Genomic DNA, 24,595 nt, shown 5'->3' on the forward strand with positions numbered 1-24,595 from the left:
TTATGCCATCAGTTTTCTTTGTAATGTGTTTGCTGATAAAGATGTTTCTCTACATTTTAACATACTATCTACTTAGTTTCATAAAGCAAAATATTCACTGAAAAAGCAGAATATGTGTTTTCCCCTTTGAGCTCACGAGTGTTTCTCCCCAGGATTGTGGACCACGAAGCTGCAGACCATAGTCCAGTAACATCACATTTAAGGGAACTGTCTTAGGCAGAGACTAAAATTTTACCCAAATCAACTTATTTTTAATGGCCGCAAGAACTAGTCACAGCATTAGTACACATTGTGACTTTAAAACCCTTTATATGCTTGAGAAATTCTCTCTAATGCACTGTTTGCTAAGGAGATGCATTTAGCATCTACACACACACACACACACACACACACACACACACACACGTGCATTCCCCTGCATTAAGTCTTCAGATGGAGAGGAAGTTGCTCTGCTTACCTGATCCGCCCCTGTGAGATGTATGAAGCTTTCAAGAATGGATGGGCTCAGCCTGTCCATCACGTCTATGGCTAACTCGTCATCACCCTACAAAGAGGAGACCGTGTGTTTGAACAAATAAGGAATGCTTAAGGGAAGTACACGGTAGGAAGCAAAGCTGAGTTCAAATAGAGTCCAGACTCTTTTCTTGTTGGGTGGGTCGAGGGCGTAGGATGGCTTTGCATCAGGCCCGCTCCAGCAGGCAGCCGTAAAGTAAGCTAGACTCGCACAGTGTGTGGCTTGACAGGACAAGCTTAAATACTTTCATGAGATTTCCATATGACACGCCTAAATCTTACCTTAGGTACCTCCAAAAGTGCAAATAAAGCCCGTATTTCTCTAAGGACACTGACAGCTAGTCTTCGTGTGGCGGGCCGACTGCTACAGAGGATGACCAGTGCAAAGCCTTCGACCACGTGGAACACAGAGGGATATGGGTTCCTTTCCAAAGGAGGTGGGTGAGGACCTCCATTAACGATGCCATGCTTGAAAAACAAATGCAAGTTAAAAACAAACACAAATTTTTAAAAAATGTATGAATTTTAAAAAGAAACAATAACCAGTATGGCAAATTGCAAGCCTTATAGTAACAGGGCTGCCTTAGCTCAAGTGATTTAAACAGCATTTACTTTATTAAAACATAATAGTGTGGACTGGGGCTACTGCCATAGGCCTGCCACCAGTTTCAGGCCAGCACAGGATACAGAGGGAGTTCAAGGCCAGCTTGAGCAATTTAGTGAGACCGGGTCTCAAAATAAAAAGTAAGAGTAGGTCTTCAGTGGTAGAGCCCTTCAGGAGAAGTGAGGCTTAGAGTTCAACAGATTCACAATTGGCACAAAAGAAAAAGAGTAATAGTAGGCAGAGAACAAAATGCCCCGATGGCAGTTTAAATAGGATGTGCTTTAACTTGTCAAGCTGACTGCCCCGTGACCTTGCAAGTGTCACCTAATCACTCTCAGTGCAATGTGTACACATGGGAAATAAGAGCTTGGACTGCGTCTTTCACATGCGAGTGCAGGCTGGGTACACAGCATCACCTGGGGGCTCGTGAGCTGTATGCTCATTAAAGACCCTGGCTTGCCCAGGATGGTCCAGCTCTAAGCGTCCAGGCTACAAAATCAACAGTGTGCACCGTCTATAGTGAAAGAGCACAGACCTGTGCACATAAGAAACAATCAATCCAAATGACAGATCACTAGAGATTTCACATATAAGGTTTGAAATGCTGGAAACGCCTTCATGTAAGAATTAATTCTACAGTTCCTATGTTAGATAAAACAACCTGTTACCAACCAAGAAGCCTAAAGTTTGGACACAGATGCTTGTTCCCCAGTATGTGAGTGAGGAGTAGGTCCAGCACAAGGGATTATTATCGACAGAAGGTCATCACAACAAGCAATAGCTGTAGAGCTAGAGACAGCCAATCTACGTTAACCTCACCGTCACCGGTGACAGCCAGAGAGAGCGCAGGAGTGCGAGGTACCTGAGAATCCTGGGTCTTGTTATACGTCTGAGCAGCCTGTTTCCACTGGTTTATTAACTGTACCAACATCTTTACAGCGTTATCCAGAAGGGTGGGGTGGACATCAGTCACTTCACGAACAATAAAATACACAAATCCTGAAAGGACATCCTCCCGCCAATCCGGAAAATGGAGCATCAGTGCTTGCAGAGTGTTGAACGCCAGCGCCCGCAGCTCCTCGTCCATGTGGATGGTGAGCCTACCAACAACGGCATTCCATTAGCCAGCCTCGGAAGGAGATGCTGCTGCCTAGCACTTCACCCTAAGATGGCTGATTTGTCCCTCCAAATACTCTGCGAGAACATAAAGACAGGCGCCCATGCTCAAGCTGTCATGTCAGGGGCGCCCTGTCTGTGTTGGTCTACAGTTTACAGCCCATGTGAATCTATTCACAATCGTTGGTTTTTTTTTTTTTTTAGTCTTAAATTTAATTGATAGGCTATTGTGTAGGAATACAGATGACAACAGGAATCCATTTCAAACTTCTTCAGGCCTTAAAATACTTTATAGTGCTCTCCTACAATCAACAAAAATATGTCCAACCCACACAGGATCTTACTCAGGTACTGGAGAGGACACGACTAATCTTATCCACTTCTTACAGGTTGTGATGAATACACATAGCTCGCTACAGAGGTAATAATCAAGATGAAATCGATGGGGGATAACTCTCAAGGGTGATTTAGGAAGGAGATTTAGGAGTGAAATAATAAAAGATCTACATTTTGGAAATAAAATGGGTCAATAGCCCATCAGGCCCAAAGAGCTTAGGGTTCAATAATGCAGATATATTAATTACATTTTAAAAAGTTAAATTACTTTTTAAAGAATTCAGCATAATGATCATAATTTTAGTCAGAAGATTTTTAACAAAGAAAGAAAAAGAAAAGTGGTTGTAGTGACAACTTTAGAATTTTGGTTTCTTTAAAAAACAGACTGTTTTTGTTTTAATCCCAGAAGTGAGGATATGGGGCTGCTTTGCAGCAGCTGACTGTGATTTGCCTTGTGCTCTAACAAAGATGTGATTTTGCCAGCTGCAGATAGTTTCTCTGATTGTATGACATTTGGAATTCTGGGAACTTTTCAGAGGGTCTGTAAGTGTTAGGGCTCCGAGAGACGGGGTTGTTGTTGTTGGGATGTTACTCACAAGTAATCATGTGCCAAGAAGAAATGAAGGAGGAGGAGCAGGAGCAGGAGGAGGAGGACCAGGAGCAGGAGGAGGACCAGGAGCAGGAGGAGGAGGAGCAGGAGCAGGAGGAGGAGGACCAGGAGCAGGAGGAGGAGGAGCAGGAGCAGGAGGAGGAGGACCAGGAGCAGGAGGAGGAGGAAGAGCAGAAGGAGGAGCAAGAGGAGGAACAGGAGGAGGAGGAAGAGGAGGAAGAAGAGCAGAAGGAGGAGCAGGAGGAGGAGCAGGAGGAGGAGGAGCAGGAGAAGCAGGAGCAGCAGGAGGAGGAAGAGCAGAAGGAGAAGCAGGACGAGGAGCAGGAGGAGCAGGAGGAGGAGTGGGAGGAGGAGCCAGAGGAGGAAGCGCAGGAGCAGGAGGAGCAGGAAGAAAAGAAATAATTAGATATGCTGGTGACAAAAATGAAACTTGACCCAAGGAATTGGATGCCCCAATCAGCAGGAAATAGTCTAACAATAACATCGCCCCCCTTTCCAACCCCTGACTTTATTCAGGGAGTCTTTCCTTTCCTCTCTGTCCTTTATTCTCTCTTATCTAGTGTTAGGGGGATGAAAAGGTGGAAGAAAGTATGTAGAGAAAAGTGGAAGGAAGAGGAACCCACAAAGTAGCAAAGGCTGGCTACAAATGATAGATTAAAAAAAAAAATGGCTGCAGTTCCAAAGCTGTGAGACACACCAGCACATTAAAAACAACATACCAAAACAAAACAAAACAAAAAAAACACCGTGATCTGGAGTTGAAGATTATTTTAGTGGCCGGCAATAAAGCCAAAAACATTAAAGTTAGAAGTGACCCAAAGGAAGTAGTTTAAAAGCACACTATATGTGTGTGCATCATGGAATGATGGAGCTAGCCACGGTGAGAGAGGGGGAGGTTATGTCATTAAGAAGGGAGATATCACAGGCTTCTGAACTCACATGTGGTCTTCACTAAGCCAGCCATCAACTGACAGAGAAGCTAGAGACACTGCAGCTCATGGGTTTTAGTCACGCAGCAGCAGCAGCAGCAGCAGCAGCAGCAGCAGCAGCAGCAGCAGCAGCACACCACAAAACCCACATGGTGGGGCTGCATCTCCACAGCCCAGTGTGCTGTCTCCAGGGGTGACACAGTGGCAGTGCTATCCACACTTGTTATCTCCACGGCTTTAAATCCATGACTGTCTAAGTATCTCACACCCAATCAGCGTGACTCAGGATACACATGCCTGAGTTAATGAGTGCTCGTGCACAGGCGGTAACAATGGGACCTGGCTACTTAGAGTCAGGGGAGGGTCGTTCCCGAGACACTTCACAGAGATCTATACATTTACAACATGCCCTTCTCTGGTGTTTGCTTTCTGGCTTCCCTTATTCTTGAGTAAAGAAGAGCTAGACATTATAATCCAAAGACCATAGTCTAGAATCTTCCTGGCCGTGGAGGTAAATCAATGAAAAAATGACAACACCAGGGAAAGAGTAAAATGAATAGCAGTTAAGCTGCCATTCGCTGCTTAGAGGCTGGCTCCTTCCTTGCCCAGACCCTCTCAGGGGCAGCTTTGCTCTGGGGGAGGTGAGAGGGGAGACACGGGAGAATCATCTTGTGGAATCACCTTCCACAGATATGGAGGTCAAGTGCAGCAGAGGTGGGACAGATGTGGTAGTACCCGCTCACTGCTCTCCTAAGGAAGAATGCTGCAGTTGACACCTCAGGTTCCTAATTGGGAACCACCTTTCCAATTCGGCACTCTGTTTATATTTTACTTTGGAGGTGGGAACTCACTATGTAACATAGTCTAGTCTGGGAGGTTATGTGGCAGCACATGACATGTACCTAACTCTGCAATATAATTTATGGCAAGAATTAAGAGAGAGGAGCGGAGAGCTGGTTCGGAGGGTAGAGGAGCCTGCTGTGTAAGCCTGGAGACCTGAGCTCAATCCTGAGAGCCCACACACAGGTGGACATAGAAGGCCAACTCCAATCCCAAAGTTACCCTCTAAGTTGTATACCCATGCTGATGCATGTGCAGCCCCATCGTACGCATGCGCAAACAATACTAAGAATTTTTAAAATTTTAATTAAAAATTAAGAGAGATGTTTGGCATAAACATCAATGTCCGGGTACTCAAGAGACTAAGTCAGGAGGATTTCCAAGTTCAGGCCCGCCTGGCATACAGAGGGAAATCAAGGTCAACTAGGGACAGCATAGTGTGACCTATTTCAAAATAAAGCCTATGCAAAGCAGAAACAAAAGGGTTGGGATACAGCTACAGAGTACTTGCCTAACATGGGCAAGACTTTAGGTTCCATTTGGTGCCACGAAACAAGGACGAGTCCCAGTGGGAAGAGAGAGACGTTTTGGAAAGGTGCAGTTTCAGGTCAGCCCTCCTGACTCCTTAGATCCCTCAGAGCAAACAGACATCACTGTATCCACCGCCCCAGCACCTGAGGGAGGTGCAAGCCTGTCTGTGAAATGCCAGGTGTTCTCGCCTAGGGCCGGAGCAGGTTTATGTAGCAATCTAGACACTATTTACACAATATGGTGGTTGCCCAGCAACCAGCAAACATCTTTCAATACAGCTGAACACTCACGGTTGGTAAGAGTCACTTTGTTTAGTTTTCCGCTAGGGTGTGGCTGACCAACTGTGATTCTGGGCTGATTCCAGGCAGATGCCCAGTCATGTTTGCTCCTGCAAAATGGTCTGGCTGCTTCTGTGGTGCCACAGAGGGAACGCAGACATGAAACAGACTGTGGCAGTGGCTCTCAACCTTCCTAACGCTGCGACCCTTTGACACAGTTCCTCATGTTGTGGTGACCCCCGGCCAAACATTTATTTTCATTGCTACTTCATAACTGTGACTTTGCTAGTTATGAATTGTAATGCAAAAAACAATCTATGTTTCTTGATGGTCTTAGGAGACCCCTGTGAAAGGGCTATTTGACACCAAAGAGGTGTCTCGACCCACAGGTTGAGAACCGCTAGACTATGGCATGATCTGCAGAATGAAATGTTTACTGTCTGGTCCTTCATAGAGAAAGCGGGCTGACCCCTAAGTACATGGTCACTGATGGCGCCCGTACAGCAGAGCCTTGACAGGCTGCCATCTTGACTTGGAATTAGGCAGGGAGACATCATTTAAGTGTGGTCATTTAAGTGGCTGTTTGCTCGCTTTATAGAACTTTGCTTGTACCTAATGGAGCAGGAAGAGAAGTTAAACACATGACGGTAGCAGGCTCTCCTATAGCAGAAGAAGACAAGTGAGTCTTGTCACTCCTGAAGATGCTGATGGGGTGACCACAGAAGAGAGCCTCAGTGAGCGCCAAGGAGGCCCCATGCAAGGGCTGTTAGTCATGTACATCCAGGGCACTGCTACCCGACAGGGGATTGGAAAACAGGGCTTCGCGGGAGGTGTAGAAGTCAAAAGTTTGAGTGGGGGAATGATAAAAGATGAGAATCAAGAAAGTAAATCAGACGCTCAAGACGTTGTCTGTTGCTGCCTTTGTGGCGGCCACAGCAAGACAGGAACGCCACTCACCTCGCTAACAACTCGATGAGGTCGGTTCTGCTCATACCATCCGGAATCAGCCTTGGAATCGCAGCAATGCAAGTTCTAAACAAGTCGATTTTGGGTTTTCTTTCCCCCCTGAAAAATGTATCACACACACACACACACACACACACACACACACACACACAAAACAGAGTAAGAAGCATATCACATGGGCTAGAAAAACCCATTTTGCAAAAAGTTACAGAAAGTGGGGGTGTGGTCTCAGGGCTAACGGGTCCAGTAAAGAAAGGGGCACCTGCAAATCCATAGGGACCCAGCAGCTAGCTACCGTCAATAAGTGAAAGAGTGGAGACCACTCAGGGAAACGGCAAGCTAATAATTAACCTCATTAATTAGGAAGCATTCACAGCAAGTTTATAATTTTAGATACTTAAAGTTTTATTCACTTTACTATTTAAGAAGAACTTAGCTATCTTGGCTGTTCACACGCATGACTGAATACTAGTTACTACCAGATAGCTGTGTAGTGGTTAACATGGCCTGTTAACTTTGCAGCATGCCTTGAGGGACTCCCTATACTGGATTAATTGCGGGCAAAAGGCATCTCGTGAATGTAGGAGGCACTGCTGCGTGACCTGCGGGCCCGAACTACACGGAGTGTACACGTTTGCTGCTCTCTGCTTCTGGATTGTATAAACACAGTGTGACTGGTGTCCCAAGCTCCTGCTGCTGCGACTTCCCCACCAGGCTGCGCCATTCTCTACAGCCATCAACTTAAACACACTTTTCCTTCCTCACGTCGTTTTGATCGGGTACTTTGTCACAGCAACCAGATAAGAAACTAATATAAGTAGTGATGAGAATATTAAATAACCGGAATGATTAGTTTTATAATCACATGCTCTCATGAAGCAGTATTCATATTGTTTGTTCTTGCCCTCTTGTGACGCACTGATGTATCATGTTTAGGTTTTATGTACTTAGAATGCACTGATGTTTTAAAGTCCCAGTCTCTCCTGAATAACAGATAGTTAATACAATTTAATTTTACTATATATGTGTCTATGATGAAGGACGATGTTAAAAACCAAATCCATGGCTGCTCTACCACTGCGCGACCACTTCCTCTACCATAGATTCTTAAAGTTATTCACTAATTTTACTTTAAGTGCCCAACCACTTAATATATTGGTTTCCATTTTAATCTGCATTGGACGAAAAACTTCTTACTTAATGTCATCCTCGTTTTTTTCTACTTACCCAAATAATCCTGGTGCAGAAAAGAATCAAGATGTGCTAGATGTTTGGTACAGCCTTTTTTTAGAGATATTTACACAGTAGTCACTTTGTGTGGCTTTAAAATGGGTGGACTAGAGGGACCACAAGCCAGATAAATGACACAAGCCCCCTTGGCCATAGTTTAAGCTGCAGCCGCTGTGTGTTAACAATCATGGCACACATATTGCTGCTGACTCTCTGGTCCACAAGACCCTGATTAAATAACAGATGCCCAGCCTGACGGGTGACCAGGCACATACTGCCTTTCAAAGCTATAGCTGACTGCTCAATGTGCACCTGTCACTCGCCTCAAGCACAGCCAAGTATGGGACTACTGTAGCGTCTGCTTGTCCCCAGAATGTGACATTTACTGAAATGCACAACGAAGAGGTGCTGGGGCCAACAATAAAAGTGGAGGGGAAAACAAACAAACAAACAAAAACCGTAGCAAATCTTACGATTTCACGTTGTCATGGCATCTTCTCTAAATGTGAGTTCAACTAGATTCATGCCAGAAATCCCTACTGTTGTCTACCTCTACACACTCCCTGTGACCACCAGCTACTGCTGTGATTAACCCAGGTGCTGCCGCTGCCCCTGTGGGACCAGCTAGATAGACCTTGACTGGCTCCCGGACCCCGATGCTCAAGTGCAGCATGCAGACATGCCACAGGGATGGTCTCTCAGCCACAGAGTGATGCTCCTTTGAAACATGCTGGTTAAGGTTCCATGTGGGAAACGTGTTTAGGCAACACTGGATCCAACAGCCACCAGCCTTGGGTGCTTTTCTTGGTGTGAGGTCTCTAACCTCTGTGTGACCTCTAGGAGTTCTGCGTCGTCTCTGGAGCCTCTAATTAATAAGTTATTGTCACATGTGTCTCCCTTCATTATCTAAAGACCATGGGAAGGGAAATTCAAATTGAAATGTAAAAGGAGCGGCAGGAGAGCAAGCGGACCAGGGGCTAGACACCTCTGTCACTTGAGGCTCTCACAGGACCATGGCAGGAACTAGATGTAAAGTTGTTGACATTAATGCAATGGCGGTTGTGGTGAAAAGGAGGAAATGCCTCAAACGTCTCAGGGGAAGTCAAACACACAAAACGGTCACATCTGAAAACTCTCTGGACAGTACATTATACCAGTGCACAATGACCATATATTAAATAAGTTCAGAGAGCAAGACATCCAATGGGATAGTCCAAGACCTTCAGTGAGGACATCTAAAACTACATTTATATCTAAAAACCTCCTTACAGATAATATTGATACTTGTCAGCAAACAGGAGGCATGGCTATCATAAAACATACTACCCTATGGGGGAAAAAAAGTGCTGGATGAAAAATACCAATCGTGTGTGTGTGTGTGTGTGTGTGTGTGTGTGTGTGTGTGTGTGTGCGTATTTGCATGTGTGTGGGGGGGAGAGCGGGGATGAGGTGGTTCCTAAGAGAGCTGCCCACTTGTTACTCTCCTTTGCATTCTCTACTTCCTAGAACAGTGACACAAGAGCTCGGAATCACAGGACCCCTGGCCATTTGTTTTCACAGCAGCACTTTATATGTAGGATTATTTGTCAGGCTTAGTAAGTCAGCCAATCATACTATATCTACCAGCATTTAGTGGGGATTACTCAGGTGAGAAATGAAAATAGCCTTCACTATTGCATTTTCTAACTATCTATACTAGTTTGGCATCACATGAAGCAACAAAACTGAGCTTGTGGAAGGAATCTGCATTAAAAACTACAGCAAACGGCCACACATAAGAAGTCCAGGAGAAAAAACTGTATGGAAGCAGGTGACCTCTATGTGCTCTTCTGTGAGAGCTGGAACAGCGGGACAGAGGACGCGTTCACTACGTACGTGATCATGTCTTCAGGCTCTTTGTTGGACATCTGCACACTGGTCATACACATTGGTCTCCCAACCTCTTTGTCCAAATGTCGGAGGATGCTATCTAGCGCTTTTCTTACTTGAGGATAGTAAACAGACATTCCTAAGAGGGAAAGCACACCATTACCACGATGCCCGCAGCTGCTTTCTAGAACACCCACCTATCACTCTCTCCACGAAGAAAGCCTGCTGCTGTCACATTAGAAGGTGTTCCAGCTGTGACGTGCTCTTGGGGACACTGCATGCAAATTATGTAGAGAACCTCAAACTCAGATTTGAAGGGCAGAACATACTCGACAGCATCCCACGAGAAAACACATTTAGCAAGAAGACCCTTGACAGGGATAGTAGAAACATTACCAAAACCTAATCACCAGATGACTGCAGTACCGGGGCATCCACACTTGGCAATGATGGACGTCAGGTCTGACTATGGACTTGCACAGGACAGTATTACAGTAGCAATGTATTCATTGCAGTCAACACTAACCTATCACTTTTGCCTCTTCGTCTGTCAAGGTTTTGTTGAGAAAAATCTTCTTCACACGAAGAGTGTTTCCTGAGGGAAGAATGACTCCCGTGGTGGGCATGGGAGGGTCGCCATCTTTCTGCTGCAGGCTGTCAGCGATGACAAGGAAGACTCTGAGGCCAATGTTCATCCTCTTCAGGGAAAACAGACCCAAGAGGAAGAAATCAGCGCCATGCACTGTACGTGCTAAGCAGGTTGGGAGAGAGAAGGACAGAAGGGAGCTAATCGTTCTGCCCAACACTATGAAACAGCCCAGGCAGCAGAGACTGATGTGGTTTCAAATCCCCTGATGAGACCCATTGCCCTTTGAGGTCAACTGTCTCTTCTCTGTACTTTTTCAACCTCCATGACTTTTTAGGTCTCTCTCTGCCTGACAACTTAAGGTGTCCACAAGCTAGAAGTGCATTCTCCCGACCTGACCAGTTCTCTATGCTTCCGTGTTCCGTAAATGTGCTGCTGTTCTCCACCTGCATCCTACAGTCTCAGCCTGCGTGTCACTCGGTGGCCTGTACCAGAGATTAACACGGCAGGCACAGGCATGCCAATGGGTAGCAATGCAGCACACTGACACAAGAAGATGGTAAAATGGTTATTCATGCTCACTGTGTAAGTAAGACAAAGCTTTAAAGTGTTACTCATTTCTAGATCTGACAAAGTGCTGATGCGTTCCCTTAATTCACATATCAGAGGGTCAGAGCCACAGTCACAGAATCACAGAAGCCCTGAAGGAAACAGAGAGTCCCACCATGTGACTGGAGTACTCTGGGTCTTTTCTTCATGGGATCACTGATCATACCTAAAGGGTTCACTGGATTTTAGTAAGTGGGCTAGTGGATTCTCTTATCTAGTTTTCATTAAAATGGTTTTCAAAGCTTAAAAGTGACTCCATTGCTGCTGTCCCAAACAGATGACAAGGATCACATAAAACCCTAGGAGGGAGTGGAGAGTGGGGTCTGACTTTCACACGTACTCTGGTGCCTCATATTTGACCAAGTCCCCTCAATGGGGAGACCTGGTGGCACTCAGAGGAAGGATAGCAGGTTACTAAGAGACTTGATACCCTATGAGCATATACAGAGGGAGGAGGTCCCCCTCAGTCACAGTCATAGGGGAGGGGAGTAAGGGGAAAATGGGAGGGAGAGAAGAATGGGAGGATACAAGGGATGGGATAACCATTGAGATGTAATATGAATAAATTAATAAAATTAAAAAATAAATCTATTTTTTAAAAAAAGGAAATTAGTAGGAAAAAAAAAACCCCGGAGGACCAACACGTCTACTCCCAGCATGAAAGCTTCAATATTACTGCAATGTAATTTAAAAAATTTTTACCTCTGGATTAATGGTGAAAGTTTTAGTAGATTTTCCAACACTGAGAAGATCAAATATTATTTCTTTCATTGCAAAATCCAAACGTTCCTGAGGAAAGAAATTAATTAATTAATAAATCATTGTACCTTGCTAGAATATAAAGTAAGTTATCTGAGAAATATATATATTGGAAATAATATAAAATTTTGCCCTTAGAAAGTCTATAAATCAAAATGAATAAGATAAACATATATGAATAATGAAACAGAGCTTAAAATACATCATCTAATACCAATGGTTTAAGTTCCAAATAAGTAGGGTAAATTTGAAATATCTGTCCACCACAAACGCTAAGTGTGTAGAGGGCAGTTAGGACCAGAGAAGCAGCACTCCAGCAAAGGGATCTCAGGGGAATAAAAGGGTAACGAAGATGCAGTAACACCTGAGGTACAGGACTGGAGGACCACTGCAGTGAGGGAACTCACCAGAGGTCATGGGCACAGTTCTAGAAAGCAGAAAAGGTGAGCGGTGCAACTTAACAGCATTGCTTTATGAACACAAGATGGATACTACCAGCCACTTCATTTATCTTTTTCATCATTATACTTAGTTGATTATCATTTCTTCTAGGATCCAATAATAGATGTTCATCCACTTTAGTTAAATGTTCCTTTTTTTCCCCTCATTGTAAAAAAAAAATGAATAAATCAAATATGGATCAATTAAATGGTGTGCCTTCAGTTCAAAAGGAACACAACAAAATGTCCTGGAGTCAGCATTTCCCTGAGTTGAGCAGGAATGTCTACTTATTGCACAGGACTGATGTTCCAAAGGGGGATGTGACTGAGACCTTGGACCAGCTCACTCAAAAATCCATTTAATACTCTTCTAATGAATGTTACTCCGCTAGGCTAGAGAGTTAGTTACATTTCCTGGGAACCCTTGAAGGGAAGTAAGTCTTACAAAGAAGTAGACACAGGAGAAAGGGTGTGGACATGAGAGGAGGAGATTGCCACCTCTGAAACAAGGGAGTAAGTTTCCATTTGGGCTGTGGGGCCACAGCAGAAGCAGGATGACGTTCAAGCATCCTTAGAGAGGAGGGCTCCTATCACAGAACTCTTGGATTCTGGTCAGGGCAGCAGCTTCCCCAACAGCCTGATAATCTCCCTGCCTCAGATTAGAATTGATTTCTTCCCCCCTGGAAGTGGTGAGCTCTCTCTGTTCCTTTTTTTTTTTTTTTTTTGTAAGATTTATTTATTTATTATATATACAATGCTCTGCCTGCATTAGGCCTGCAGGCCAGAAGAGGGCACCAGATCTCATCGTAGATGGTTGTGAGCCATCATGTGGTTGCTGGGAATTGAACTCAGAACCTCTAGAAGAGCGGACAGTGCCTTTAACCACCGAGCCATCTCTCCAGCCCTCTGTTCCTTAAAAGATCCCTTTTATTAGCTATAGCAGATTCTAGTGTGAGTGCTCACGAACCTAGGCTGTGAACTGCGGAGATGGCTCAGCGCTTGCTGTCCGAGTCTGAGGACTTGAGTTCAGATTCCTAGAGCCCACATAAAGACCCACTATCTAGTCTACATATTCAAATAATCCTAGCACTGGGAGACAGACAGACAGACTGGAGAGCCAGTTTAGCCAATCAGTTAGCTTCAGGTTCAGTAAGAGGCCCCACCTCCAAAAATAAGGTAAAGAGCCAGTGCCTTGGCTGAAGATGCTGGAGACCTGGATTGAGCGCCCCCATCAGATTAGTCTGTGGGCAAGCCTGTGGTGCACTCTCTTAATTGATGTAGGAGGTCCCAACTCACTGTCAGTGGCGCCACCTCTGAGCGTTATAAGAAAGGAGGCTGAGCAAGCCAGCAAGCAACCGTGGCTTCTGCAACAGCTTCTCCCCCACCCTGCCCCCCAGGTTGCTCCCTTGAGCTCCTACCCTGACTTTCTTTGATAACAGACTGGGACCTGAGAATTTTAAGTTGACATAAACCTTTTCTTCCGGACGGTGATTTTCGTCAGTAGTGTTTTAGGACAGCAATACAAATCGTAACTAAGAAAAGTGTTTGTTCCCATCACAGTATCAAAACACACACACACACACACCTTAAAATTTCAAAACTAAAAGTGGAGAGCAATACAGGACATCTCTGGTTTTCATGCACTCATGAGGGTACACACATGTACACACACAGACACACACACACAGACACACCAAGATTACAGAGGCACTTTTTTTTTTAGGACTATCATATAGTTTTGCCACCTTCCCTCAATTAAATGTGTGTCCACCCATGTGGTTCCTTCCATTCTTTGTCACACTCAAAAACAAACAAACAAACAAAAACAATCATTAGCATCCTGTATTTTTGAAAACTTTCTAAGCATACTTATTTTTCACTCTTGAATAGTATTAATATTTTTAAAACATGGCTCTAAATGTGTAAGAAAATTTTTAAAAATTATTAAAATAGTTTTCCCTGGCAGCCTGTACAAGAGGGCCAATGAGGCGAAGCACCCACCTGAGCAATGAACTGGATGATCTTCACGAATATATTGAGAGGGGTGTCACGGGGGACCACACTGCGGGAGCCTTTGGGGAAGAGGGCTGACACTATGCTCATCAGGCGACTGTAGGCAGAAAAGATGACTTAATGACCAGGAGATCGTAACGATGCAGCCACACTCACGAAGAGTTCCTGCTGCCCCTTATTTCAGGGGAATTCAGATTCCTCGCCACAATGCTTGGGTAAATTCCACTAGTTATGACTAGTATGAGCTTTTACTTATTTCTTTTAGAAGTGAGGATAGAGCTCGGAGCCCTAGACGTGTGAGGCATGCGCTTTGTCTCTGAGCCATATCCCACCTGCCAAGGTTTTATATTTTAGGTGCACTTTAAGAGAACACTCACCTTTGAGTTACAGTATTGCTCTCACATTTTATTCTAATTACATAAACCCACAACAGTCTATACAAAGACTCCAGTGCAACTCGAGACATTTTAGGATCTTTATTCTGTTTAAAAACAAAAGAGAATAAGAATAAATTTATTAAAGAATACTGGTAAACATTTAAGACCAAACATACTCTCTGACGACAACTAAAAGCCCCCACCTTCCCTGTTTGGTTCCATCTAAGAAGCTTGAATAAGTCAGTCTGTGTTTAGTTGTGCTAAGTATAGATGGCTCAAAAGGGACCATCAATAAAGCGGCTGAACTCATCACTGTGCTCCAAAATACGATCAAATATTAGGATCTCATCAACATTTCTGAGAACTTCAAAATGATAATGCCTATCATCAAACTACTTGATAAGTGGTTCACAACTCAATACTGACACAACTAATAAGCTTTCCTCCTTTAATTCATTCGGAGTCTATAGGCAGATCAAGTCTCAAATACCATTAGTCACATGACTCTGTGAAATAACACCAAATATTAGTGAGCACATTTGTTTTTGGTGAGAGAAGATATAGACCTGAGACTTGGAAGCCTGTTCATGAAATCAGAAACCCTGGGATTATACCTAAGCCCTAGATGTCCTTTCATCACTTCCTGTGTTCTGTGGTGTCCTCATCTCTAACTGGAGAGAAGACAGTCAGGAATACCACAGCCTACGATGTGCTGGGAACAGTGCCTGTCGTGCACTGAGTGTCCACTCAGCGTCAAGTATAGTATTGCTAATTTCTATGTAGAATCAGAACCTTCTGGTTTATAATGAGAAAACTCTTTCATTTCAGCCAGTTTTATCAGTGAATTTTCTCTTTACTTTAGCTATTGTTATGACCACAGTCATGCAATGAGACACTGCAAGTTTTGAAAATGTGGCAGGAAACAAATAAATCTGCAGATTGACTGTTAAAAACCCACATTTTTAAGTATTCATTCTAGAAGATTTCTATATTGTTAAGCAATTATATGTGGGAACTAACAAAGACTTCTTTAAGACAGCACTACATAGGCCTGCCCACCCGGCCTCAAACTAGCAATGTAGACCAGGCTAGCCTCAAACTCACAGAGATCTACTTGCCTGTCTCCCAAGTACTGGGACTAAAGGTATATGACACCATATCCAGCAAGAATTCTTAAAAATACTTTGTTTACTTCCGTAGTTCTATTTTGTTTTAAAGTTTAGAATAACAAACTTCTACTACAAATAATTAAAATCAACAATAACAATAAAAAGATGGAGAGTGTTCGGTAATAGACTTATCCACTAGTGACCAAATGAGGTTTTGCATATGTCTATATATGGTCCCTTGCTCCATGGTAGGGACCATGGTGATCTCAAACACCACACATTCCTCCTGGGGTAGCCTTCTGTTTGCTACTAAAGTAGCAAAAGTTTCAAGTAATTCATGAATGTTACTAACCAGATTTTTACAATAATGTCATCAATAAAACATAACTTTCCTTTCTCCCATTTAAACCCCAAATCAGATATGACACTAAGAGGTCAACAAGAAATTAAGAAGATAGGGAAAGAGAGAGAGAGCACAGAGGACATTTTCAGCCTTAAAAACCCTCTGAAGGACCCCATGATGGTGGCTGCATAGCGCCAGACATTTGTGGAACCCACAGAAAGTAAAGTGTATCCATGATGAACAGAGCAGAGAAAAGGAAGGAGAGAGGAGGAAGATAGAAAGGAACTAATTAATTATTTTTGCTGAATATGTTAGAATAAAAAATATCCTGAACTGATCTAGGCTTTAAAGAAAAAGGTGTAATTCTCTAGGTAAAAAATCCTTACAAATCAGAATGTTACATAAAAGTCTAAGAACTTTAGTAGTCTACAAAGGTTTGACACATCAGTCAAACATGACCCCTATAGCAACCACTTTAATGTGTGTATTCCTTTTTCTCTAGAGTGAACTTAAAAGACTGCTTTGTTAGAAAACCCAAACCAATAAGATAAAAGTTTATTTTTTAAAAGATTTATTTCTTTATTATTTATACAATATTCTGCCCGCAGGCCAGAAAAGGGCACCGGATCTCATGATAGATGGCTGTGAGCCACCATGTGGTTGCTGAGAATTGAACTCAGGACCTTTAGAAGAATAGCCAGCGCTCTTAATCTCTGAGCCATCTCTCCAGCCCAGAATAAAAGCTTAAAAACCCATTCACCAGAACCATATCTAAAACCCAAGCTATTACTGGGATAGGTATCTTTTAACATCTTCATTTAGAACAACTGAATAATGTTAAATTAAACACAGTAGTAAAGCCTGTAAGCTCCAGCAGCAGCTGGGCTCCATCATCACCCCCCACCTCTACACCACATCTTCCTGGTGCTGCGGTAACAGCTGACCTTCTGAAGGGGGCACCCTCTGTGGGCTACTCTTCCACACACAGTAAAAGCAGGTTGGGGGTAAATACTTCAGACATGCAATGCAACAATGGGCAAAAGAAAAAGAAAACAAGAAAAACCAAAAAACAAACAAACAAACAAAAAACCCACAAATGCTGCTCTTAAAGGAAATAAAGCAATACTTTACTTGGTGACGTCAACACCACTCACCTGCAGGGTTTCTATTTGTTTTCTGATACTGTTGTTAGATGGCATCTAAATAAAGCAACGTGAGACAGCAAACGTAAACATGAGATGCAGCACATGCATGTTAGATGAAAGTAAGCACGAAACACGACAGCTCCTCACCAAGGTCTCTATTTAGAAGAAATTTGACATTTCCAAGGCAGTGGCCAGAAATGCTAAGAAAACAAAACAAGAACAAAAACAAAATCCAATCCCAAAGTTTGGGTATCCTGGAGCAAGCCTCTGACACTCAAGCTGGGAGAAAGCTAAAATGTCTCATTAGCTGCTTTCCCTCCCAACATTAAATTCAAATGAAAGAAATTACATATAAAGTCCTGGGGGGAAATCGCTGGGTTATTTTTTCTATAGTTCCTACGCTATTCCTCTGTCTCCTAGTAATTCTTCAGAAACTTTAAAATAGGTACTCATAAACTGATTGAACCTAAATTGACTAAAAATAAAGCAATGGAAATTTACATATTCTTGTTAAGAGGACAATTTTAAGTTTGACTGTCCAGTGGAAATGAAGCGCCATTCTTTCACACATGATAAGCACATAGCAAGGAAGTCCACTTATTGTGATTACCAAATCAACAACTTGGCATGTTTATATATCTCTGTGCGAGATAGAACTATTTGCTTAAGAATGCATGAGGGTGTGTGTGAGTGTGTGCATATGTGTGCACGCGCGCATGCGCGAGCGTGTGAGCATGTGTGCGTTTTCTTAAGGCTGACTTCTGGAGTTTTCCTCCATCACTTTCCACATCACCCAGTTGACAGGCAGAGTCTCACAATTGAACTGAAGCTGCCGTTTTAGTCTAGGTGGCCAATTTGTCCTGGTGACCCATCCCCTGTCTCCACCTTCTAAGTACTGGATTATAGGAAAGCTGCAAGGCCTACCCAACATCCATATGGGTTCTGGGAATGCTAAGTCTGTTCCTCATGCTGCAACCCTTTACCTGAGTCATCTCCTCAGCCTGGCACGGTTAATTGTTTGTTTGTTTTTTTTAAGGCTATACAATAGCTGTGTCTAGAAAATTCACTATACTTAATCTTACGACTCTGGGCCATAATGTCCAGAAGCTTCCTTAAAACACTCAGCATTCCTTTCAGCACATTCCAGGACAATATGAAGATCGGAAGGGGCAAGCACTATTGAAAGCTGGGTGACTGTGGATGCAGAGCCATGTCTGTCACTGCTGGAGATGTACACACAGGTCATTTATCCCTGTTCTGCCTCAGCTACAGTGAAAATGACAAGATATTATCCATATGGCATCCAGTAACTATTAAAAAACAAAACAAAACAAAACAAAACAAAACAAAAAAAACAAATCCTAGGAAGGAGTGGTGTCGATCAAATGAAAACATTTTAGGTGGATTTTTGTTTTTAAGTCAGGAGATTAACTTGAATCAGGCAACTTTCGTTTAATGTCCCAACAAATAGGAGAAATAAAAAAAACAACTTGTTATGACACATAACTGGCATAGCATTTCTTAGAATGTTTAAAACTCCTTTCATAGAACTGAGCACAACAGCCACATTCTCAGACGCTGAACAAGCAGGAGCCAAGTCACACGATTTCTGCTGAATAGAGCCTTAATGTTAGCTAAGGGTTAATGGCCAAGGTGACTAATCCAGATTCAGGCTAAGCTAAGTGGCTCTTATGTCCTGTAGCCTGGCAGATCGATACAGCCATTCACTTACATGGACAATATGCCAGAAATATTAAACAGGAGGTAAGGGGTCGAAGAAAACAGCATTTTAAATGGAAGCCTCAAGACAAAAAAAAAAAAAAAGAGGTGGGGTGGGGTGGGGTTGGTTTAAGGCACTGTGAACGCATTGTAAGTATGTTAGGTGGGAATAAAGATAGAAAGAAACTTCAACAAAGCAACAGAAACGTATGGACTGCGTGGGACAGAGCGCTCTCCCAGGAACACTAAATGCACATCTTAGAAACCTTCCTGGAGAAATCGGCATACTCCCATCAGTGCCTATGACCGTGTGAATTCTCAAACCAAGGACAGAAACGGTAACCATGTGAATAGCTGGCACTGTCTCTTCCCTGTCTGTGAGATATAAAGAGTTTAACCAACTCGATCTAGTCTTGGAGATTTTCATAACAAAAGAGGTTATCTCAATTCTTGTGTAGGAAGGAATCAAATAAATGAGTGCACGTGTAATAAGAAGAACAGGCAAAAATGTTTTTTTGAAGACTTACATCCTTCATATACCTTACTACGAAGTCAGAGCAGTTTTGAAGACAATATATAAAATCATGAAAAAGATGCTGAAATTGATATCCAGGGGACTATTCTCGAAGTCCGTGGAGTCCCTGGAGTCCTGATATTCACAATACTCAGTGGGTCACATGGCCTGAGACCTTCACTTAACCTCTCTGTGCCTCGGTTTTACTCTCGTCAAAGCATCAGGCCTTCAGTCTCCAGTGCAGCTCAGACAAGGAACGGGAAGGGAAATTACAAGTCAACTACACTTCTCCCACTTGGGAACAAATATCTGAACGAACTCCCCGACCCCTGGATTGACGAGACATGCAGATGAAGCATACTCACGCCACTGGGGTTACACATTGACTGTGTCCCCAGCCAAAGAGGAAATGAGGACTAGGATGGCAGAGCATTCTGGGAAGAAAACAGTCCCTCAACAGGCTGCACTGAAGACAGTAAGGACAAGTGGGGATGTGTCAGATGGTATTAGTGACAAGTACCCCTCCACTCAAGTCACAGTTCCAAGAGCTTGCATGCTGAGGATGTGGTACCCTATGTTCAGAGATTGCATGCTGAGGATGTGGTACCCTGTGTGTGTTCAGAGCTTGCATGCTGAAGATGTGGTACCCTGTGTTCAGATCCGGCTGGGTACACTCACTGCCGAGGGTTTAGCGACAGTTTACGATCAAAGCTTTTGCATATTAATCAGCCTTGAGTCAACATTACTGATCTTTCTTAGAACAAAAGAGAAAATAAGTATGTGGAGGGTTTTACGAGATTAATAGTTCATTCATAATTCTTGATAATTGTATTTCTAAGTAAATATCACTACTAACACCTAAGATGATATGACCCTTGAAAATACACAATTCTGCATTAAAACAAACCAAAATGTTCAAGCAAAGGTTTATTAATCTCTATACACAGTTCCCTACAGAAGTACAGTCCACAAAAGACTGCCAATTGTATTATTCAAATGCACCAAGAGAAACCAACGTTTTGCCATTTGCTGTTCAGTGGACACAGAGATGAACTCATCATCATCAGTATCAACAGGTCAGAGATGTAACAGTGTCTTACCTTTAAATGTGACAAACAGTTTTGTAGGAAAATATGCCAGTTATTTAAAAAAAACTGTTTCTGACTGACACATAAAAGACAGGTAATTAATGGGTACAAAGCCTGTGAGAGACAGGGAAAAGAGAATTATTTTTCATGGAAAGGTGCAAGACTCATGAGTGACAGTTTCATTCATGCTCTTAAAGAAAAATGAATAAATAAAATGAAAAACTTCCTATACAGCCTCCCTCTTTTCAATAGGAAACATCATTTCATAGACTAGCGACAACTGAGAACAAGGCACATCCCACGAGACCAATTCCTTAGCTGGCATCTCCCAAGTTAGGGCAAGTTCTTCCCTTTCCCTGGACCCATCTCATCCCCTCCCCACTGCAGAGCTCTGGGACAGACCAAGGGACAGGCTGGCATTTGAGCTCCAGCTGATTATGGCCAAGCACATGACTACTGCGGCTTATTTTCCAAACATGTAAAGCGAGAGGCGAGAATCCTACTCAGACCTGAGGCCAAAGAACACGAAGCATTTAGGGCAATGTCTGGCGCAAGTAAGATTCACCACGGTCACTATTTGGCCAACTCTCCACACTTTCCCTAACTGCATAAAAATAACGTGAAGTGGATGGGCTTACTGGAGAAAAAAAGTGATGTCAGCATCAGACCAGAAGTGATGAAATTACACAGGGAATGGGTCTTAGAACACGATGCTTTCCAATACAATTTTACGGTATAAAATAAAAACTTATGGTTTAATATAAAACTATAGTCAATAGATACCGTAAAATAAAATTTAAGGCACCTGTCAAGACAGGTAAACACAGAACAGGAAGTCTGAAGAACCCATTAAATACAGAGGCAGTAAAACAAGATTGGCCATCTCTGTAAGACAGTGTTCCAGCTACACCTCAGCCTGCAGGTGCTTTGTAATTACTCAATAAACTATCCCTCCCTCCCTCCCTCCCTCCCTCCCCCATCTCCTTCCTTTCTCTCCCTCCCTCTCCTTCCTTTCTCTCCCTCCCAGCCTCTCCCCTCTCCCTCCTCACCCCTCCCCTTTGTTAATAGGGTTTCTCTATTGAGCCATGGCTGTCCTGGACCTTGCTATATAGACCAGGCTGGCCTCAAATTCACAGAGATCCTTCTGCTTCTACCTCCCAAGTACTGGGATTAAAGGCATGAGTCACTGTGCCTGGCAACTTTCTTTTTTTCCTTAATAATAAAAAGTAGAAAACCTGAAATGGAACAGGGAAAACTACATGTGCAAAGTCTGCCCTGTCCTGGGTATTTAAGATTTCACATTTTGCACTTCTCTTTGATCGCTACAGGAGGCATAAGTCAACTACGAAAACTCCCAACAAAGTGAACCAAGGTTTGAAATACTTCTCAATACCAGTGAATGCTTCTTCCTGGAACTTAGTTCAAACGTAGTCTGATACAGCATCTCCACAAAATTTTTCAAACAGGGGACATTGACTTCATTTTTAACAGCCTAGGGAAAGAGTTAAGACAAACGGAGATAAACGGTGACTGCCGGTAAACTATAAACGCATTACGAGACCTTTTGGCAAGGTCTGAAATAAGTTAATGATTCATGGAGATTTACATAGAAGGCCTACGTACCACATGTTGTAAAGCAAACCTGAAGTAGACATGAGGTGAGCACACAGAGCGGGTGTGGAAGGGCGGGCCACCTGTGCCCTGCGGGTGCTGAGCGGCCTTTCAGATGAACTCTATAAGGAAGTTAGCTCTAAGCTGAACCCAGCTCATTTATTGAACAAGCCTCCCTGCCCTGGTTCCTACAGCTTCGTCCCTGGGAGACTGGACAAGCCACAGCATCTTCCCATGCCTCTCTCCCGAGCGCTTGCTCAGTTGTCGCCATCTCTCTCAAGATGGTACTTATGTAACCACTCTCTATTTAGAAGTTCAACTCCTCTGCCCTTAGCCAATCCCCCTTTCTGTGCACCCGCGTAAGTTCTTCACGGTGCCTGCCGTAGCACGACATCCTACATATGCTGCATCCAAGTTTATTCTCTGTTTGCATCCCAGAAATAAGCTCGAGAGTCACACAGAGTATTTCCTGGCTTGCTGGTGTCTATTTTCTATGCACAGATGAATTCCTGATAAGTGGAAAACACTGTATAAGGAAGGGATAAAGACAGGCCAGCCAGCCAAAGAGGGGACGAAGGTCACTAGAGATGTAATATGTTTCAGGAACAAGACATCGCTTTTACAGAGGTTGAGGCATGTCCCCACAAAATTCCTATGGAGAGGCTCTACCCCCCATACACAAGAGTGAATGGACTTGAGGAAAAACTCACTATAGATGACAGATGACAATAATGGCTGACTTTAAAAAAAAATAGCCTTATCTGCCTATTAATAAAGTGAGTCTAGTTTATGGGACTAACCTTAAGGCTGAAAGATGAGCAGGTTGACTGTGGTCATTTGCAAACCTTTAATTTACAGGTTTTGTTTGTACCCATTAAAAAAAACTTCCTAATTTAGCATTAAGCTAATAGCAAAAGCAGTTTCTGAAGCCGTGCCAACCACTGTCATTAATATTCAATTTAACTTCTTTTTAATAAACAATCTTAGCCAGGAAGTGGTGGTGCACACCTTTAATCCCAGCACTCGAGAGGCAGAGGCACTTGGGTCTGTATGAATTTGAGTCCAGCCTGGTATACAAAGTGAGTTCCAGGACAACCACGGCTACACACAGAAACCCTGTCTTGAAAAACCGATAGATAGATAGATAGATAGATAGATAGATAGATAGATAGATAGATAGAAGATAGATAGATAGATAGATGAACAATCAATTTCTGGCTACGCCACGTCTCCTAAGCATGTTCCAGAAGCAATAGCAATGCATAAGCACATCAGGCAACTCATAAAAATACACAGACCACCAGACAACGCACAGAAGCAAGCACTTTCACTTCTCAACATAAAAATAAATATCTTCACTAAAATGTTAAGTAGAGTAAAATCTGAATAAAATGCAATCAACTTTCATCGTTTACCCCATCATCGATGATAGCTGGAAAATAATCAGAACCTATGAAATGATCTGCAAAACAATCTACATCAGTCAACATAACAAACCGTCCTCCGAGGAGCGGGTGCACAGGGGCTAAGAGAGCCCAGCACCGGCTCACTGCCTTGGGAGAGGTTTTAGGGAAGAAAAGGTAGTACGTTCTTATATGCTGCAGGCTATGAAGACATACTTACAGCGGCTACAGGGATGAGAATCTCCACAAATAAACCAGCGAGCGCATGTTTTATATCCTTATCTTTTACTTCTAAGAAATACTGAGCGCATTCCTTGAAAGGGAAAAAAAGGGATGTTTAGATTGATGAGAGGTTGAAGAATTCATAATATCACATTTTCACGGACACTTGCTTATTTTATCACAAAGCTAAGGGCAAGGTGGCCTGAATTTAAAAAGAACAGGCAGTGCTGGGCTGACTAGCTGTCACCTGCATGAACTGAAAGGAGGCCTCGAAGTCTTCCACGGGGTACATCTTCACTCGGAAGAACTTCATCCCCATTACCAGGCTGATGACGCTCTGGACCACGTGCGGGCTCTGCTCCTTCTGTCGCAGCTCTTTCAACTCAGTCACGAACTTCTTCCTTACAGCCTGAAACCTTTAATATACGTAGAAACATCATGGACTTGAATCAAAACCGCTAACTTCCCACACGATCGAAATCAGAGGATGTACATCCTGGTCTTAGGTGTCTCCTTTCTCCGCCCTCATCAGAAGGACCAGAAAAACACACTCAGTAAAATGTGACACTATGCTGATGCACTCTAGGTTTATTTTAAAGTTGGGAGCTCATAGAGGATATTTTCTTATGCTGTTGCTATTTATTAATAACAATAAAATAACACCAAATAACATCCTCAAAAAACATCATATAAATAAATCTCCAAATTTTAAAGCCCCTTTTAAAGTTTCTTATGACAGTTACATAGGGAACAGATCAGGGACAACAAATTAATTCAAAGAGACAAACCAATCAATTGTAGGGTATTGATGATAACTGAAAATCAGTATCCTGAG

General features: G+C 43.1%; 1 protein-coding gene across 5 annotated transcripts in view; it reads right to left on the reverse strand.

The window, feature by feature from the left end:
- Positions 1-24,595, reverse strand: part of FRYL (FRY like transcription coactivator) — a 236,645-nt gene that overhangs the window by 73,488 nt on the left and 138,562 nt on the right. For 3 of the 5 annotated variants that reach the window (XM_084759709.1, XM_084759705.1, XM_084759706.1), the window contains 14 exons: positions 24,008-24,176; positions 23,759-23,851; positions 21,918-22,016; positions 20,537-20,638; positions 17,213-17,257; positions 14,607-14,710; positions 14,218-14,326; positions 11,720-11,806; positions 10,349-10,520; positions 9,829-9,961; positions 6,715-6,822; positions 1,980-2,217; positions 796-981; positions 458-544 (listed from right to left, as the gene is read on the reverse strand). In XM_084759709.1, the coding sequence (XP_084615835.1) occupies positions 458-544; positions 796-981; positions 1,980-2,217; positions 6,715-6,822; positions 9,829-9,961; positions 10,349-10,520; positions 11,720-11,806; positions 14,218-14,326; positions 14,607-14,710; positions 17,213-17,257; positions 20,537-20,638; positions 21,918-22,016; positions 23,759-23,851; positions 24,008-24,176 (1,732 nt within the window). The remainder of the gene's footprint in view (positions 1-457; positions 545-795; positions 982-1,979; positions 2,218-6,714; positions 6,823-9,828; positions 9,962-10,348; positions 10,521-11,719; positions 11,807-14,217; positions 14,327-14,606; positions 14,711-17,212; positions 17,258-20,536; positions 20,639-21,917; positions 22,017-23,758; positions 23,852-24,007; positions 24,177-24,595) is intronic. The other 2 variants (XM_084759707.1, XM_084759708.1) reach the window with 1 other exon arrangement.

This window comes from Acomys minous (genome assembly GCF_964271855.1).
Source record: "Acomys minous genome assembly, chromosome: 15".
NCBI lineage: Eukaryota > Metazoa > Chordata > Mammalia > Rodentia > Muridae > Acomys > Acomys minous.